The following is a 20,399-nucleotide window of genomic DNA, read 5'->3' on the forward strand; positions in this document are numbered from 1 at the left end:
GCTAACACTTATCTTGCATAACTGTTAAGAGAATTTCTTTCTCAATGTTCATAAACTGAACTTCACTTAAACTACTCTGTCTGTTACTAAGAATTTGTAAGGTTCTTATTGAAATGAAACAGACAGAGTCCAGTATAAAATGTCAGCAAAGTTATTTCACGAGAGGTCTGCTGTGATATACAAAAAACGTTTATTTTTTATAATTCTCTTAACCTACGCACATACATACACACTAAACTTTGGATTCTCTCTTTCTCTCCTGGAGTCTCACAAAGTTTATTACCAACAAGCCGCAAACGTCCCACCGGCAATAGGCAGGGAAAATACAGCGAGCCATATTCAAATAACATAATATAAAATCAAACTTTCATTAAATCACACGTGAATCCAGCCAACATGTCAGATTTCAAAAAAGCTTTTCGGCGAAAGCATAAGATGCTATTATCTGATGATAGCACATCAGTAAAACAAACAGAGTAGCACTATTTCAACACTGCAAGTGTAACAGTATAATTCTAGACCGTCCCCTCGCCCCGACACGTGGGCACTGAACCAGGGACCCTGCTGCACACATCAACAACAGTCGCCCACGAAGCGTCGTTACCCATCGCTCCACAAAAGCCGCGGCAAGGGAAACCCTACTTAAGTCTCAGAGCAAGCGACGTAACTGATTTGAAATGCTAGTAGCGCGTACCCGCTAACTAGCTAGCCCATTTCACATCCCTTACACTCACCCCCCTTCAACCTCCTCCTTTCCGCAGCAAACCAGTGATCCGGGTCACGGCACCAGTTGTAACAGATGTATAGTGTACTCTCCATGCGTTGTGTTTTAAAATAATAAATCACTTCGGCCAGTGGTCCCAGTTGAGCATCATTTATTTCTGTGGTTAAATGGTGGAAACAGCACGTTAGTTGTGCCAGGACTTAACAGTGAGTGATGGCTGTCGATGGCAAAATCCCTCGCATCACATTTTCATACTGGGTGAACAAAATACAAAAATACAATACAAAATATAACTGTGTAAATACCTGTGGTAAATGGGAAACAGCACGTTAGTTGTGCAGGACTTAACAGTTGATGATGGCTGTCGATGGCAAAATCTGTAGCATGAAGACAAATGTGTTAGCCGTGGCTTATGTAGCCATGACATCGGTGTATGCTAGCTAACACAATTATTTACAGCAATCATATGCCAAAGCACATCCAGAAAGCCCCTCAATCCCTAACAGTACCATATAACCACACATGTATAAAATCAGTAAACGTACGCAAATTTGTACACATTGTAAAAAGTAGAAAATAGAAAACAGTATTCAGAACGTGAACTACCCCTCGCATCACATTTTCATACTGGGAAGACCTGACGGTTCGCGATCTCCCCTATCTGCAAGCGGGGCAATCACAACACCCCTTATTGTCATCAGAGTTGACTAACCAATAAGAATGCTTGAACATCAAATACACATTTTCTTTAGAGGCAAGTGGAAACATAACCAACCCTGTTACACAAGCACGACACAAAACGCAGAAATAAAAATATAAATCTTTGCCTTACCTTTGACGAAATTCTTTTGTTGGCACTCCAATATGTCCCATAAACATCACAAATGGTCCTTTTGTTCGATTAATTCCGTCGATAATATATCAAAATGTCCATTTATTTGGACCGTTTCATCCAGAAAAACACAGCTTCCAACTTTCCCAAGTCTTTGTTTTCCTTAGGCACACACATACCTTCCTCTCTTCCCATGTACATGCTACATAACCTCTTTCTTATGAACTAACATTATTTATCAATACAGAAAAACAGGGRAGAATTCAATTAGTTATAGTTCTAGGTTAAATGTATACATKATTTAGTCATTATTCATAAAATTCATAACAATAACTCATCGATATCATGCTAAAATRAATTGTGCGAGAGGAGGAAGATGAGGTTGCACGTCCTGTTAAAACTAACAGCTCAAAAACCACACGGAATCTGGGAATAATGTGTACATCCCTGGTTAGAGGACAATTTGTAGCTAACAGCTCGCTACATTTTGAAGTGTTGCATTTTGATTCAAGTGGGTCACCAACGTGGTAAGTGTAACASAACTCTMTTTTTGTMAGTWACTTTTTGTTAAATCACATAAATAGTACTCTTCCAATTCAGAGCCTYGATTTTCCRCCTGWGGCTAATATCCATATCATGTTGAAATCAAATGATAAGGGGGCAAACGTTTAGGCTTCTACATTGTGACATTAAAATACTCCTTCTACAATGTTAAAACATTCTACATTGTGACATTAATTCATTGATATCATGAAACAACTCCTTCATGTATGTATTTTCTATTACTTGATCAGAGATATTTTATCAGATTATCTCAAGATTCCTCTCCTGTGTGTGTTCTCTGGTGTACTCTCAGATTGCCAGATTGAACAAAACTCTTCCCACATTGATTACAGCTGTACGATTTCTCTCCTGTGTGTGTTCTCTGGTGTACTCTCAGATTGCCAGATTGAACAAAACTCTTCCCACATTGATTACAGCTATAAGATTTCTCTCCTGTGTGTGTTCTCTGGTGAAGAATCAGATTGCTAAACCTAGGAAAACTCTTCCCACATTCATTACAGCTATATGGTTTCGCTCCTGTGTGTGTTCTCTGGTGTGATATCAGGCTGCTTAGGTGAGTAAAACTCTTCCCACATTGAGTACAGCTATAAGATTTCTCTCTTGTGTGTATTCTCTGATGTGATATCAGGCTGCTTAGCTGAGTAAAACTCTTCCCACATCGATCACAGCTATACGATTTATCTCCTGTGTGTGTTCTCTGGTGTGGTATCAGGCTGCTTAGGTGAGCAAAACTCTTCCCACATTGAGTACAGCTAAAATATTTCTCTCTTGTGTGTATTCTCTTGTGTGAAATCAGGCTGCTTAGCTGAGTAAAACTCTTCCCACATCGATCACAGCTATACGATTTCTCTCCTGTGTGTGTTATCTGGTGTATCTTCAGATGGCTAGATGTAAAAAAAAAAAAAAACTCTTCCCACATTGGGTACAGCTATAAGGTTTCTCTCCTGTGTGTGTTCTCTGGTGAATAGTCAGATTACACAACTTTGTAAAACTATTCCCACATTCATCACAGCTATATGGTTTCTCTCCTGTGTGTGTTCTCTGGTGTGACATGATGTTGTTTAGCTGAGTAAAACTCTTCCCACATTGACCACAGCTATATGGTTTCTCTCCTGTGTGTGTTCTCTGGTTTATCTTCAGTTGGCTAGATGTTAAAAACTCTTCCCACATTGAGTACAGCTATAAGGTTTCGCTCCTGTGTGTATTCTCTGGTGTATCTTCAGGTGGCTAGATGTAAAAAAAACTCTTCCCACATTGAGTACAGCTATAAGGTTTCTCTCCTGTGTGTGTTCTTTGGTGTACAGTAAGATGGCTAGATGTATAAAAACTCTTCCCACATTCATCACAGCTATATGATTTCTCTCCTGTGTATGTTCTCTGGTGTGATATCAGGCTGCTTAGCTGAGTAAAACTCATCCCACATTGACCACAGCTATAAGGTCTCTCTCCTGTGTGTGTTCTCTGGTGTGATATCAGGTTGGTTGAATGAGTAAAACTCTTACCACATTGAGTACAGCTATAAGGTCTCTCTCCTGTGTGTGTTCTCTGGTGTGATATCAGGCTGGATGAATGAGTAAAACTCTTCCCACATTGATACATCTAATAATTTTCTCCATGTTTTCTCTGTTGATATCAGCTGGTTGAATGAGTAAAACTCTGATCCACATGAACAGCAGTATAAGATTTCTCTACATGTGTGGATTCTCTGATGAATTTTAATGTCCTGCTGAGGAGGTGAATCGTCTTAGTCCCAGAGCATGAGTGTTTCTTTCCCTGTGTATCTCTGTGGTGTTTCTTGAGGTTTGCTAATGTTGGAACATCTTCCTCCTTGTCATGCATATGAGTTTGTTGAGGCTCCACAAGGACCACTGGTAGTCCCGTCATCTTCCTGTTGAAAACAAAGTTCAGACGATGGTAAAGGCCCACAACAGCGGAAATTCACTGTAAAAGTGATGCCAACAAGCGTAGCCATGTGTTGGTACAACAATTGACGTCTGTAATAAATGTAAGATATATTGACAATTGTCTTAAAAGAGCAAAACAGTCATATTTTTTCTGTTTTTCCGACATTAAGTAGTAACATCTAGAGATTGTAGCTAGAAAATAAGTTATTAGTGTTAAACTCTAAGCAGCTGTGGCAGACGATTTTTGTCTCCAAATTAGGCCCCTTTCTGCTGTTTAAAAATTGAGCCAGGGCGATGCGCCATGAATTCAAGTTGGAAAACTCCGTCCCTCTAATGGAGGACACCGATATAGATTAGTATATCTCCTGCAGCAAAAAACGTGAGCCAAAGATTTTAGTTTTTCACTATGTATTCTATTGAATGGGAAAACTCAGGATAGCCTCATTACAATTGCTTATGAGTACATTCCAACACTACTTTGGATTAAATTTAAAAGGATCTGTTGACATCCTGCTTACATATAATGTTTGTTTCATCAGCAAATCAACCACTTTATTAAAAAACACTTCAACCAGTAAAAGCTCTTTCTTTTCCATCAGCCTACATGAGGGTTTGTACACTGTTTACCAAATTGGCCATAACTTCACCTAACAACATAATATACCTGTAATGAACAAAAAGCACTTTGTTTCTGTTGCATTGACATACACTATGTACTCTAGGACCCTAACAATAACATAGAACCTACTGTAGACCCATAACTTCATCCTAACACAACGTAACCTAACAGTAACCCCATAACAATAAACATAGACCTACTGTATGACCCAAACTCACCTAACTAATAACATAGACCTACGGTAGGACCCATAACTCACCTAACAACAAAATAAAGGAAAATACTCTGTGTTTACAATACCTATCTCATCAAGGAACAGTGTTCTCTCTCTACAATGAGCTAAGTTATCTCTGTGTCCAAACAGACTAACGTAGACCTACTGTAAATAAAGCAGACACAAACACAATATAAACATCAATTTGTTAGGTGATTTGATACAACCTGTGAGCACGGAATAATGTTCTTACCAGAGTAATGAATGAAGAAGCACTTGGTTGTTGTGCATGTCGTGATGTTGTCATTGACTGGTCTTCAGAAAATGATATTTCCTGGATCAGCTGATATAGTGAACATTACTTAAGCTAAACATGCTTACAGTCATCTAAAATTATGTGAATAATGAAGAAACCGCTTAATGTACATATCCTTTGGTGTCAAAAACTAAGTTGACTCTCCGGTTTAGAACAATTGATTTTGCAAACTCTGAATATTATTTAGGATTTCTGTGCACCATGAAAACTGTTCCCAGCGTAATATAAACACTAATATGTTACGTAGTAGGAGTCATTTCAGAGAGCTGAAAAAAAAACTGTCATTACAGGACAATAACCTAAACCACAAGGCCAAATTCTATACAGATGATCCTATACAGTTGGATTAACATCGTCTTTAAAATCTAGGGAAAACCTTGAATAATGGCTTTCTAGCATGATCAACACTAACTGACAAACAGAAGATTTTAAAAAGAAATAAATGAATTTTCACATGAAATCTGTCCCTATGGATACATCACACTCCATCAAGCCAACCCTTGAAGCCTGACTAACATCACTCACTCCTTCATTTTTCATTTTCTAAAAAAAACATTATTTTGCCCAAAAACTACTATTGTTCCCTTCTAGGTGTTCTATACTTATGATTTCTATATCACTTTTCAACAGGGAAAAAGTTAAAATCACTGGAACTCTATGAACAATTCCTACATTCTTTTATTTCAACTTTATTTAACCATGAGCAGTGAAACAATTCTCATTTTACAACTGCACCTGCCAAGATAAAGCAACGCAGTGCACAAAAAAAAAACAACAGAGTTTACACTGGGATAAACAAACTACAGCAAAACCAACAATACGAAAAAGTCTATATAAAGTGTGTGCAAATGAGTAGGACCGTAAGGCAATAAATAGCATAGTCAGCGAATAATACAATTTAGCATATTAACCAACTGGAGTGAATGATGTGGCAGATCATTGTTTTCAAGTAGAAACTGTGTGCAAAAAGAGGAAAAAGAATTAATTAAATAACATGGGGATGGGAGGCATTGGATGGGCATTTACAGATGCTGTTACAGCTGCAGCATCTAAGCGTCAGATAGCTGAGTTAAATTAGTAGGAAGATGTCTCCCAACTTCAGCAATTTTTCATTTCGTTCCATTCATTGCAGCAGAAACTGAAGGAAATGCCAAATTAGTTGCTTTGTGGATGCATAGAATACTTCCTGGACGCGCTATGGGTGGTGTTCTATACCAGTATCTGATTAAGGCGGCTAGCAAAGAACATATATATACCGGCAGTGGATTTGGCGACGAAATGTATCGAGCCAGCGACGAGAGCAGTGGTATTATGGCCTTTGGTGAACAAAACGGATCACTTCATAGACTGCATCCAGTTGCTTTTAGAGTTGAGGCTATTCTTGAAAATTAAAATCGCCGAAGTCAAGATCGAGGATAGTCAGTTTACAGGTATGTTTCCAAGTGTGATTGAAGAGCTTGTTGCGAAAATAGAACCAATTCTAGATTTAAATTTGATTGAATATGCTAATATTATCTGGAAGGGAGAGTTACAGTCACCAGACACCTATACTATTTATAGTTCTCCACTATTCTAATCAGAGAACCGTCCAGAGTATGATGCTAGTCGGCGGTTGGCAGCCATCGTTGTCGATACGGTTTCTTTATCGTGTGACTGGCTGATAAATACGGTGATTGACAAGTCAAAAGCCTTGCCAGTGATGAAGACGGGCACAGTACTGTCTTTATCGATCGGTTATGATATCTTTAGTACCTGAGCGGGATGAGTTGCACCCGTGACCAGCTCGGAATCCGGATCACAGCGAGAAGGTATGGTGATTCGAACATTAGTCATAATCTGTTTGAAAACTGGCTTTCGAAGACTTTAGAAACGCAGGCAGGATGATAGTAGGTCTTAAACAGTTTGCTAGATTCACACCCTTTGAAGCAGGGGATTGACCACGCAGCTTTACAATCTTTAGAATCTCGACATTACGAATAAATGGTTGAACAGGACTATTATATAGTATATATATCTATTATGTATATATAATATACCTTAAGAAAACACATATAGCCAGCTTGAGGTTTCCAAAAGGCATTCAGCCAAGGGATTCAATCTTGGTTTCATCAACCATGAGGAAATGTGTTCTCATGTCTGCCAGAGTCTTTAGTCTCTTTTTGGCAACACTTCCAAGCGGCCGTCAGGTCCGTTTACGAGTGAGTGTGCTCTCTGGCCCCTCTAACCACAAACGCCTGAGATGTGGAGTGCAGTGCAGAGATGGTTTCTCTTCGCGGATAGGTTCTCACCATCTCAAACAAAGGAACCTAGAGCTCTGTCAGAGTACCATTCGCGTTCTTGGTCACCTACCTGGACCCTTCTCCCCATTGCTAGTTGTCGGTGCCAGCTCTAGGAAGATCTTCCAAACTTTCCATTAAAAAATTATCGTGCCACTGTGTCTGTTGACGTTTCAATGTTCAGACATTTTTTGTACCATTCCCCAGATGTGCCTCACACAATCCTGTCTCGGAGCCTCTAAGACATATTTATTCAACCTCTTTGCTTGGTTTTGCTCTGACAGCATTGTCAACGTTGGATATATATAAACAGTAATCAACACAATATGATTCATGTGCACAAAACAAAAAAGCACAAATTCTCAGTCAAAATATAATCACAATACACGACTTCTCTATTCTCCTCATTGATTTCAGGATCTCTGAATGTTTCTTCCACCAAGGCATGTAGACTTTTACCCGTGTTATCCTCTTAATGCTCCTTCAGCACTTGACCAGTAAAACCCTTTACCAGACTGGAGCATGGAAAGGCTTTTCTCCTCTGATCCTTCATGAGCTTAAGGTACGCATTCGTGAAAATCTATTTTTTCACTGGGAGCAGAAAATACTCTTTCTCCTGTGTGTATTCTCTCATGCCTTTCCGGTTAGTTAACATAGTAACAAACTCTTTCTACACTGGGAGCATTGTAAGGCTTCTTCTCCCGTTGTGTTCCTCTCATGCATTTTTAGGTTCCCTAACCAGTCAAAAACTATTTCACACTGGAGCATGTTGTGTCGCTGTTTGAGCGTCTTCTGGGTCTGGTTTCCCCTGAAGGACTCTTCCCGCTGTCAAGTAGAGTTTTCTCTCCTTGCAAAGACACACAGAGTATTCTAAACACAGACCTAAATGAAACCTCCACATGATCAAAACTGTCTTCCTATGACAGTTTAATCTAAACTAATCCCCTCATAAAAACAGCAAACTGGCCATCACAGAGTGGCTGTAGTGCTTTGCAGGCTGGGTAAATCCCATTGAATTCAATACATTTTTAACAGCAACCCTTTGATTTAAAAAATCTTTCCTTACATTTTGACTATGGAAAAGTGGTAAGAAATACTCATGTAACTTGAATGTAAAAACATTCAATGAGATAACATCACCAGTCAAACGTTTGACACACCATACTCATTCAAGGGTTATAATGATTTGTTTTACCATTTTATCACAATTGTAGAATAATAGTGACGAAATCAAAACTATGAAATAACACTATATGGAATCATGTAAGTAACCAACAAAAATGGAAAACAATTCAAAATATAGCCACCTATGATGACACGCTTTGCACACTTTCTTAGCATTCTCTAACCCAGCTTCACCTGAAATGCTTTTCCAACAGACTTGAAGCAGTTCCCACATATGCTGAGCACTTTTTGCTGCTTTCCTTCACTCTGTAGTCCAACTCAATCCCAAACCATCTCATCTTGGGTTGAGGTCAGGTGATTGTGAAGGCCAGGTCATCTGGTGCACCACTGCATCATTCTCCATTTTGGCAATAATAGCCCTTACACAGCCTTGGAGTGTGTTGGGTCACTGTCCTGTTGAAAAACAAATGATAGTTCCCACTAGCGCAAACCAGATGGTATGCGTATCCTTCAAATATGCTAGTAGCACCAGAACCAGTGTGTCGCCTTCCAAATGGAATCAATCAAATTGATTTACCACAGTGGATGCCATATCAAGTTGTAGAAACATTCTCAACAATGATCCACATGGAAACAGTATGCACCGGAGGTCAATTTCAAGTCTCAAGCAAAGTCTGCAATACTTATGTAAAAATTAAAAGTATTCTGTTTTTAATTTTAATAACAGTGACATCTTTTCTCCAACCTATATTTTCTCTTTGTCATTACGGGGATATGTGATGTCATACCAGGGAGTATTTAGTTAACTGAGGATTTTTTATTAATCCATTGTAGATCGAAGCTTATGTAACAAAATGTGTAAAGAACTAAACAAAAAAGATGGGTTAAAGACATGGAAAAAATATAGAAATAATTTTTACATCTCTTAAGAATAAGACAGACACTTCAGAACAAACTTCCTTTAGATTCTGGGGGAAACAATGTTACTATGGTTACTGTTGTTCCATGTTGTGAATGTTATCCAATGTTTACTATGGTTACTTGTTCCATGTTGTGAATGTTATCCAATGTGTTACAATGGGTTATAGCAGTATGGACTGTTGTTACATGTTGTGAATGTTAACCAATGCGTTATTATGGTTACTGTTGTTCCATCTTGTGAATGTTATCCAATGTGTTACAATGGGTATAGCAGTATGGACTGTTGTTCCATGTTGTGAATGTTATCCAATGTGTTACTAGGGTTATAGCAGTATGGACTGTTGTTCCATGTTGTGAATGTTATCCAATGTGTTACTATGGGTTATAGCAGTATGACAAATATTTTTGTTGATACTTCCATGGGTCTTACAGTTCAAAATCAAATAGCAAAAGTATCCTTGGTATAACCTTCTTAAAACATACAATACAGGGGAAGCCCTTCATGTTGTTTAAACCTTCTTAAAACAATTCCATATAGCTTAGAAGAACCTCCCCCTCAGACAGGGCTTAGACTGTAATGGGTTAAAACTATCTGAAACTTACATTACTCTGAGACTAGTTATCCTGGATCGTACATTACTCTGAGACTAGTTATCCTGGGATCGTACATTACTCTGAGACTAATTATCCTGGGATCGTACATCTTACATTACTCAGACTAGTTATCCTGGGATCGTACATTACTCTGAGACTAGTTATCCTGGAATAGTTTTAATACATTTGCAAAAAATCTAAACCTGTTTTGCTTTGGCATAAGGGGTATTGTGATGGCATTATGGGGTATTGTGATGCATTATGGGGTATTGTGTGTAGATGATAGGATTTAAAAAATAATAATCAATTTTAGATAATAAAGATGGCACCAACATATATCATTATTTTTGGCCAATATTTCCTGTCCCAAAAACAAGCGATACCATAACAGATATAAGGAGAGGAACCCACATAGTGTCTGTTTATTGGTTAGAGAGGACGACAAAGAATATTCATTTAAAACAGAAAAAATAGTCATCATATACAGTAGTTTAACTCTCTAGTCATGCCAGTAGCTACAGTATGTAACTCTCTAGTCATGCCAGTAGGTTACAGTAATTGTATCTTCTAGGTCATGCCAGTAGGCTACAGTAGGTGTAACTCTCTAGGTCATGCCAGTAGGCTACAGTAGGTTGTAACTCTCTAGGTCATGCCAGTAGTTACAGTAGGTGTATCTCTCTAGGTCATGCCAGTAGTACAGTAGGTTGTAACTATTCTAGGTCATGCCAGTAGGTTACAGTAGGTTGTATCTCTCTAGGTCATGCCAGTAGGCTACAGTAGGTTGTAACTCTCTAGGTCATGCCAGTAGGCTACAGTAGGTTGTATCTCTTAGTCATGCCAGTAGGCTACAGTAGGTTGTATCTCTCTAGTCATGCCAGTAGGTTACAGTAGGTTGTATCTCTCTAGTCATGCCAGTAGGTTACAGTAGGTTGTAACTCTCTAGGTCATGCCAGTAGGTTACAGTAGGTTGTATCTCTCTAGTCATGCCAGTAGGCTACAGTAGGTTGTAACTCTCTAGGTCATGCCATAGGCTACAGTAGGTTGTATCTCTCTAGGTCATGCCAGTAGGCTACAGTAGTTGTATCTCTCTAGGTCTGCCAGTATTACAGTAGGTTGTATCTCTCTAGGTCATGCCAGTAGCTACAGTAGGTTGTATCTCTCTAGTCTGCCATGTACAGTAGTTGTACCAAGTTTGTATCTCTTTTTCATGCCAGTAGGTTACAGTAGGTTGTAACTCTCTAGGTCATGCCAGTAGGCTACAGTAGGTTGTAACTCTCTAGGTCATGCCAGTAGGTTACAGTAGGTTGTATCTCTCTAGGTCATGCCAGTAGGTTACAGTAGGTTGTATCCAAGTGGAAACAATTATCAACCCAATGTGGAAAGTGTCGAATTTGGTCAACAACAAAATTAATGGCTTATTTGCTACGTGAGGATTACTTGCTCCAACACAAGTTCCAACACAATGTAGAGAGACAAACGATTATGCATTTTTTATCATAAAGTTCATTCCAAAAATCGTGATTTAGCAAGCTAGATGACTAGCTAACATTAGCCAGCTAGCTGACTAGCTAACATTTGCCAGCTAGCTGACTAGCTTTATGGATGTTGTGACATGAGTATGACATTGTAATTCTGGTTGTTTTAGGGACTCATGAAACAACCAGCGAACCAGGCTGTCATTTTGTGAAACAGTGGATCTATAGAATCTACCTAGCTGAAGAATTTACTGCAAATTGAATGTACAATTTTGTAAGCTTGCCTTGCTGATATTTGCCGTGCAGATAAATAAATACGTAGCTAGCTATGTTCTTGCTTATTGTGCAGTGGATGATTAAAATACCTGTATGCCCATGGATGGGTAGCTAGCTATCTAGCCGATCTTATGGACCCAACGTTTGATTGATACATGATTAGTTAAACCTAGCTATGAACCTCAGCTATCATAGCCAGTTGTATCAACTTCAAAACAGCCTGAATGACATTAATGAAGCCTATGAATTGAGTAGAATATAATATCATGTTGTACCAAGGATGCAAGTCGTATATACATGTAGTTATTACCATGCATGAGATCCCCACATTGTAGCCTGTACATTTAATATATTCACTGATCATGTACTCTACCTTGGCAAATAAAGGTGCAGTTTAGGTATGAATGTCTTTGAGATTATTTTTCAGTCATACCCACAGACATCACACCATTACCTAAACAGCACCCTCACATGAGAAGTAGAAATCAAAGGGAGAGAAACTGTGAATTGAATAACTGCAGTGGACATAGCTAAGTAAATGGAAGAATACACTTATTGCAATGTGGATGGCTCTTAAAAGAGCCTTTGGTTGTGCATAGTGCAGTCTATGGTGTTGCCAGGGAACAGGACCCTCTTAAAAGAGCCTTTGGTTGTGCATAGTGTAGTCTATGGTGTTGCCAGGGAACAGCACCCTCTTTGAAGAAGTAGGAGGTGAAGATCTCCTGCACACGGATTTCCTTTCTTGCTGCGTTGTTGGACCCCATCCTTGAAACATCCTGCAGAGCAGCAGACTTCTCTTCTGGGACACGGCGGCGAGCTGCAGATCCCCTCCTGGTCCTCGTGTCCATCCTCATGAAGTTACGCAGGACACAGGTAGCCTTCACACACCTGAATTCCTCCAGGAGGCAGTCCCAGATGACCCTGGTCACCCAACCTTGCAGTGCCCTACACGGTAACTGTAGGCAATCGTTTTGAAGGAATCTCCAGTTACAAGGTATCTGTAGGAATATGGAAGACAATGTAATTATTAGACTGTTACATCACCAGGTCATTGTGGATTACTAAAGTATAATATCCCTGATAACAAATCATGATAACATTGGATTGATAGATGCATGGGCACACATATGTACATGTGTAGCATGTGACAATAACAGGATCATATCAAGGATAGCATCACAAATGAATACAAAAATACCACTTGAAGCTTGATGATGAGTTGATCATTTGAATCAGCTGTGCAGTGCTGAGGCAAAAACAACAATGTACCTCTTTGAGTCCCCAGGACTGAGAACCACTGCTCTTCATTGGGACCTCTTCATATGTATGAATATGTACATATGTACATATGTAAATGTAATGTAAATGTAATATGTAGACTGGCTTTCATAGCGCTCTTTATCTGAGGACAGAAAACGTCACAAGAAACACACTTAATTATAGTCAAATTACACCACACTGAATATTATGTTACTATTATCTCCGTCCTCACTTCTAGGGACAGGAACTACACAAAAGTACCTGCCCTATCCAGAATAGCCTCCTCTCTCACTGACAGTTGGGGCTGCTATCCTTTCACCCTCCTCCATGGCTGTTAGCTAGCTACCTACAAAAGCATTTGGAGTTTGTTTTTTACAGTGATAAATACATCAAGATAGCTAATATGAAGTTAGGTAGCTGATGATATTTAATTCACTTAGCTAGCTATCTATACAGTATTTGAAGTTGGCTAGATAGCTAGCTAACCAACTAGATTTGAGTTAGCCTGCACTGTAGCTAGTTAGCTAATAATACATAGTTTTTCTTTACATTTTCAAAATCTATTTACTTACTTGAATAGGTTCTCCCAGCCATGTGGACAACTGGAAACAGGGCAGCAAAGTTTGTCACCAGAGCGTTTTAGAGGATATTACTATTGAAACTATGTACCCATTTAATAACCAGACCTTCATACAACATTGCTCTGCTGAATTCTTGACGGAGTCACAACAGGCGGCTAAGCGGCACACAGCAATTTACCGCTATTTATCTAGTGTACATTCACCCTCAGTACCTTGGCCTAGAGAGATTTACATGGTTATCAAAACGTCACACCAGGGTGAGCCTAAACAAAACACAGCCCTATGGGAAATGAATGGTGGAAAAAAAACGATGTGAACCATTTCCCTGTTTGACCTCTAGTTGTTATGGCTCTACAGCGCCCCACAGGGGACGGGTCACAATATGTTACATTGATAAAGCAGACTTTATTTAACCTCCATGACATATTGACGTTGTAGATTGCAGCGGTATATAGTATGTATTTAGGATGTTTTCAGCGTGTGTTTTTAACCCTTTCAGACAATGGATTAATCGCAATTTTAAAAAACAGTACACTAACATTACACTAAGTAAACTCAATTTTGACAGTCCAAACAAAACACACATTCTCAGTCAAAACACAAGTCAGAACACAGCCTCTCTATTCTCTCATATGTTTCAGGTACTCTGACTGGGAAAATGTCTTTCCACAATGAGAAGCAGTCGGTATGTCTTCTCCTCCTGTGTATTTGTATGTATTCTTTCATGCTCTTTCAGGTACCTTAACCGGGTAAATCTCTTTCCACACTGGGAGCAGCGGTACATCTTCTTACCTGTGTGTGTTCTCTCATGCTGGTTCAGGTTTCCTAACTGGGCAAAATGCTTTCCACAATGGGAACATTGGTAAGGCTTTTCTCCTGTGTGTATTCTCTCGTGCTCCTTCAGGCTCCCTAACTGGGTACAACTCTTTCCACAATGGGAACATTCGAAAGGCTTTTCTCCTGTGTGTCCTCTCATGCCTTTCCACACTCCCTAACCACCTAAAACTCTTTCCGCACAAGGAGCAGTGGTAAGGCTTCTCTTCTGTGTGTATTCTCTTGTGTGTTTTCAGGCTCCCTAACTGAGTACAACTCTTTCCACACTGGGAGCAGTGATGTCGTCCTGCTGGTTTGGACGTCTCTGGGTCTGGTTCCCTTGAGAAGGACTCTTCCTGCTGTCAGAAGGAGAGTCTGGTCTCTCTCCTGTCAAAGACAGATTATTTAATTAAACAGACTTGAATGAAACCTCCACATGATCAAACTTCCTATGACGTTTAATCTAGACTAGATCCCTCAATCACCTGAAGTCAGTTTTCACAAGTATTATTAAACCAACTTCAAAATGCAGGTCTCTGTGTGCTTCTTAGGATGTCTGTCAGAGCAGCTCATAGATTACTGCACCTGTACATAGCCCATATATAATTTAGCCCAAACAACTACCTCTTTCCCTACTGTATTTATTTATTTTGCGCCTTTGCACCCCATTATTTATATCTCTACTTTGCACATTCTTCCACTGCAAACCAACCATTCCAGTTTTTTTACTTGCTATATTGGATTTACCTCGCCACCATGGCCTTTTTTATATATATATATATATTTTTTTTTGCCTTCACCTCCCTTATCTCACCTCACTTGCTCACATTGTATATAGACTTATTTTTCTACTGTATAATTGACTGTATGTTTGTTTTACTCTATGTGTAACTCTGTGTTGTTGTATGTGTCGAACTGCTTTGCTTTATCTTGGCCAGGTCGCYATTGTAAATGAGAACGTGTTCTCAACTTGCCTACCTGGTTAAATAAAGGTGAAAAAAATATAATAATAAAAAATGTCCAGGCAGGTGATTCACTTCTAAGCAAAGTCTTGCAGATGTTTACATGGTTTGACACATCTGCCAGGTGATTCACTTCTAACCAAAGTCTTGCAGGTGTTTACATGGTTTGACACATCTGCCAGGTATTTCACTTCTAACCAAAGTCTTGCAGGTGTTTACATGGTTTGAGACATCTGCCAGGTGATTAAAAATCAAATTTCAGTACCAGTGTATTATATATATTTTTCTTTCACCAATGTCATGAAATCCAATTGCAACTCCTCTATGGACTCGGGGGAGAGGCGAAGGTCGAGAGCCATGCGTCCTCCGAAACACGACCCTGTCAAGCCGCACTGCACATCTTGACACACTGCTCGCTTAACCTGGAAGTGATACTGCCTGGATTAGAACCATAAAATGATTTAGCTGATGATCATTAGATTAGAATCAGGGACTGTAGTTACACCTCTAGTGACGCCAATGACAAGCATACCCATTATATGATGCAGCCACCACCATGCTTGAAAATATGTAGTCAGTGATGTGTTGAATTTGCCCCAAACATAACGCTTTTGTATTCAGGATATAAAGTTAATWTCTTTGCCACATTGTTTTTCAGTATTACTTTAGTGCCTTATTGCAAACAGAATGCATGTTTTGGAATATTTGTATTCTGTACAGGCTTCCTTCTTTTCACTCTGTCATTTAGGTTAGTATTGTGGAGTAACTACAATGTTGTTGATCCATGCTCAGTTTTCTCCTATCACAACCATTAAACACTAACTATTTTAAAGTCACCATTGGCCTCATGGTGAAATCCCTGAGCGGTTTCCTTCCTCTCCAGCAACTGAGTTAGTGACTGGGTATATTGATACACCATCTAAAGTGTAATTAATAACTTCACCATGCTCAAAGGGATATTCAATGTCTGCTTTTTTTTACCCATTTACCAATACATGCACTTCTTTGCGAGGCGTTGGAAAACCTCCCTGGTCTTTGTGGGTTTGAAATTCACTGCTCGACTGAGGGCCATTACAGATAATTGTATGTGTGGGGTACAGAGATGAGGTAGACATTCAAAAATCATGTTAAACACTATTATTGCACACAGAGTGAGTCCCTGCAACTTATTATGTGACTTGTTAAGCAAAATCTTTACTCCTGAACTTATTTAGGCTTTTAATTACATTTGTAAACATTTCCAAAAACGTAATTCCACTTTGACATTATGGGGTATTGAATCCATTATAAATTCAGGCTGTAACACAACAACATGTGGGACAAGTCAAGGGGGAACCATTATACATTCAGGATGTAACACAACAACATGTGGGACCAGTCAAGGGGTGTGAATACTTTCTGAAGTCTCTGTATATATAAAATCCCCCCACACTGCAATCTAATAGCATCAGTAAAATCTGTTGAAATAAAACCACAGATAAATATACCTAACATAGTACAATCTAATAGCATCAGTAAAATCTGTTGAAATAAAAACCACAGATAAATATACCTAACATAGTACATCTATTAAACAATACATTACAATACAGCAGAAATAGTTACACATTATAGAGATCCATTCATGGATGTACAGGTCTGTTGGATAAACCTTCAGAAATAGTTACACATTATAGAGATCCATTCATGGATGTACAGGTCTGTTGGATAAACCTTCAGAAATAGTTACACATTATAGAGATCCATTCATGGATGTACAGGTCTGTTGGATAAACCTTCAGAAATGTCCGCTGCTGATTTCTTCCAGGTGTCCATAGCGGACACCCTGGCCCTGTGAATCCTGGCCGTGGACAAATTCTCAGTCAGAAACATAAGTCAGAACACAGCCTCTCTATTCTCTCATGTTGATTTCAGGTCCTCTGACTGGGAAAATGTCTTTTCACAATGAGAGCAGTGGTATGTTGTCTCCTCCTGTGTATTAGTATGTTGGAAAAGGCTTTACTCCTGTGGTGTTTTCTCTCATGCTTTTTCAGACTCCCTGACCACCTAAAACTCTTTTCACACTGGAACATTGGAAAGGTTTTCTCCTGTGTGTTTCTCTCATGCGTTTTCAGGCTCACTAACACCTAAAACTGTTCCACAGTGAGAACATGATAAGGCTTCTCTCCGTGTGTATTCTCTCATGCGTTTTCAGACCCGTAACCACCTAAAACTCTTTCCACAGTGAGAACAGTGATAAGGCTTCTCTCCAGTGTGTTTCTCTCATGCCCAACCAGGCCCCTAACTGAGTAAAATTCTTTCCACAGTGGAACAGTGGTAGGGCTTTTCTCCTGTATGTATTCTCTCATGCATTTTCAGGCCCTAACCACCTAAAACTCTTTCCACAGTGGGAGCAGTGGTGTTGGTTAGCGTCTCGGTCTGTTTCCTCTGAGGAACTCTTCCCGTTATTAGATTCTTGTCTCTCTCCTGCCAAAAGACAAAACAGATTATTTAGTTAAACAGAGAGATCTGAATGAAACCTGCATTAAATAAAATTGTCTTCCTATGAGGTTTAATCTAGGCTAAATCCCTCAATAACCTGAGGTCAGTCTTCACAACATTACATCATTAAAAATAAACTTGTGACGGTGAGATTTAAAAACAAATGATGTAGAGCTCCAAATCTAATTCTTCAGTGAATTCATTAATAAATAGATAATGTCATGTTTACAGGCTGATCAGAGCTCTATAATAATAGATAATGTCATGTTTGATAGGCATGAATTTCAGGCTGAGCAGAGCTCTATAATAATAGATCATGTCATGTTTACAGGCTGAGCAGAGCTCTATAAAATAGATCATGTCATGTTTAAGGCTGAGCAGAGCTCTATAATAATAGATAATGTCATGTTTACAGGCTGAGCAGAGGCTCTATAATAATTAGATAATGTCATGGTTATAGGCTGAGCAGAGCTCTATAATAATAGATAATGTCATGTTTTAAGCTGAGCAGAGCTCTATAAATAATAGATAATTCCAGGTAAATGGCTGAGCAGAGCTCTATAATAATAGATAATGTCATGTTTACAGGCTGAGCAGAGCTCTATAATAATAGATCATGTCATGTTTATAGGCTGAGCAGAGCTCTATAATAATAGATAATGTCATGTGTATAGGCTGAGCAGAGCTCTATAATAATAGATAATGTCATGTTTTAGGCTGAGCAGAGGTCTATAATAGATAATGTCATGTTTATAGGCTGAACAGAATTCTATAATAATAGATAATGTTATGTTTATAGGCTGAGCAGAGCTCTATAATAATAGATAATGTTATGTTTACAGGCTGAGCAGAGCTCTATAATAATAGATAATGTTATGTTTACAGGCTGAGCTCTATTATCTATCTATAGCTTGACAACATTCAACTGTTTTCATGATATGTATTATCTAACACTTACAATTTCTTTCCTTTTTGGTTACTAAGCAGTTCTATCAACATTTAGCAACTACGTTAAACTAACATCATTAGCAAACCCGTTAGCTATATTTCAGAGGTTAAAAGTTGGATATTAATTAAATGTGGTCTGTCACGCAGTGGAATTTTACAATATACAGAATGTCCCACAAAATGTGTACATATTACTTTTTTGAAAACTCTCATAACCTAACTTAACTTACATGAATTGCAATAAAAATCGGTGGTCAGCTAGCAGGGTGTAGAAGGGTGTATGTAGTCGTAGTTAATATTATTATTGTTTCTTGTTGACTATTTTAATTGAAATCATTCACGGTAAGGTAGTTATGTTGGATAAATAAAATACATAAGAAGCCGTATATATCTTACATTAAAGGGCCAATGCAGCCGTTTTTAATCTCAACATCAAATCCTTTCTGGTTAACGATGAAGTAGCTTCCTGGTTTTGTTTTATAAAATGTACACTGTCTGGGTGTTCACTCCCCCCCACGGGTTACTATAGCAACACACATCACAACCCCACGGGTTACTATAGCAACACACATCCCGTGTCATTTATATCTTGTTTGTAAATTCTGAGTGACATTAAAGTTGTGAATTTGCTAATCCACTGTTAAGGTTTTGTTGGTGACCCACTCTTTGGTGGTATACACATCTTACAGTGTAGTTATCAATTCCTACATTAAATAATAACATATTCAAGCATAAACATTCAGTAGAATGCTGCTTTAAAACCACGCATCAGTTCAACAATAGTTTGTGCTCCTGTTTTTAAGACAGTACTTACTGGTCTTAATCAGATCGCCTGTCTCCCCCTGTTCTTGTTCTTCCTTATCCTCCTTCAATGTGACAGTTATCTCTTCCTCCTTCACTCCAAAAACTGCATCCTCCCATTTCTCTTCTTCCTCTTCTTTCACAGTAACATCCTCTTCTTTCACTCTGAACGCGTCTTCCTCTTCTTTCACTGTAACGTATTTCTCTTCTTCTTTCACTCTAACAGCCTCACCCTCCTCTTCTTGTTTTACTGTGACATCCTCCTCTTCCTTCTCTTTCACAACAACGTTCAGCCACAGGCCCTCTTTCTCCGTCCAGCAGACCTCTTTATTAGCAGAAGGAGAGTAGCTTAGTGAATTCATGGTCGGGGATGTTAGCCAGCTAACCTAGCTAGTTAGCGACTAGCCTAGTGATAGGCTAATTTATCAAGCCAGCTACCGTTACCTGACTAAACGGAAATATGACATTAAATGGGGAAACTAGTTATATGACATAATTATGTTTCAAATACAGAGGCAAATATACACCGAAGCAGTCTGAACAGCTTGAATGTTTCGGCTAGGAAGCTACCGAGGTGGCTGACTAGATGTNGCAACCCCATCTAGAAACACATGCTAGGGATGGACTGACTTACTGTCCCCCCACCCCAAACCCAAGGTACAGGATAACTATTCCAAATAGTAGTGGAACTGATTTCGTCGCCCCCCCAGTAC

The 20,399-nt window shown here is 39.0% G+C and overlaps 2 protein-coding genes, 1 long non-coding RNA gene and 1 pseudogene across 8 annotated transcripts in view; 1 reads left to right on the forward strand and 3 right to left on the reverse strand.

Annotated features, from left to right (window-relative positions):
• LOC139026031 (uncharacterized) overlaps positions 1 to 20,399 on the forward strand; it is a 42,304-nt gene that overhangs the window by 18,349 nt on the left and 3,556 nt on the right. The window lies entirely within an intron of this gene.
• LOC112076453 (zinc finger protein 180-like) lies at positions 1,715 to 3,433 on the reverse strand (annotated as a pseudogene).
• On the reverse strand, positions 12,473 to 13,161 carry LOC139026032 (uncharacterized). Its single transcript, XR_011477740.1, has 2 exons — positions 13,039 to 13,161; positions 12,473 to 12,838 (listed from the first exon to the last, which is right to left on the reverse strand). It is a non-coding gene; the product is annotated as an uncharacterized lncRNA (long non-coding RNA).
• On the reverse strand, positions 14,105 to 20,272 carry LOC112076454 (gelsolin-related protein of 125 kDa-like). 6 transcript variants are annotated; one of them, XR_011477738.1, is made up of 4 exons: positions 19,700 to 20,272; positions 17,826 to 17,922; positions 17,009 to 17,502; positions 16,661 to 16,943 (listed from the first exon to the last, which is right to left on the reverse strand). XR_011477738.1 is itself a non-coding variant. In XM_070441332.1 (3 exons), exons 1-3 carry the CDS (start codon positions 20,046 to 20,048, stop codon positions 14,857 to 14,859), a joined length of 471 nt encoding a protein of 156 aa, XP_070297433.1. In that variant the 5' UTR covers positions 20,049 to 20,272; the 3' UTR covers positions 14,105 to 14,856. The 6 variants fall into 6 exon arrangements, 4 of the variants coding, with proteins under 4 accessions (XP_070297433.1, XP_070297431.1, XP_070297430.1 ...); XR_011477739.1 differs by adding an exon at positions 17,663 to 17,683 and having other exon boundaries at positions 16,661 to 17,502; positions 17,765 to 17,922; XM_070441332.1 differs by lacking the exons at positions 16,661 to 16,943; positions 17,009 to 17,502 and adding an exon at positions 14,105 to 14,881.

The sequence above is a fragment of the Salvelinus sp. IW2-2015 genome, unplaced genomic scaffold (assembly GCF_002910315.2).
Source record: "Salvelinus sp. IW2-2015 unplaced genomic scaffold, ASM291031v2 Un_scaffold3762, whole genome shotgun sequence".
Classification (NCBI taxonomy): domain Eukaryota; kingdom Metazoa; phylum Chordata; class Actinopteri; order Salmoniformes; family Salmonidae; genus Salvelinus; species Salvelinus sp. IW2-2015.

Coding starts and splice junctions, on each gene's coding strand:
- LOC112076454 (XM_070441329.1), bottom strand. CDS start 20,048: ATGAATTCACTAAGCTACTCTCCTTCTGCTAATAAAGAGGTCTGCTGG. Junction 17,923..19,699: donor AGGCGATCTGATTAAGACCA/GTAAGTACTGTC, acceptor GTCTTTTGGCAG/GAGAGAGACAAGAATCTAAT. Junction 17,503..17,825: donor CACTGTGGAAAGAGTTTTAG/GTGGTTAGGGCC, acceptor AAAGAGTTTTAG/GTGGTCAGGGAGTCTGAAAA.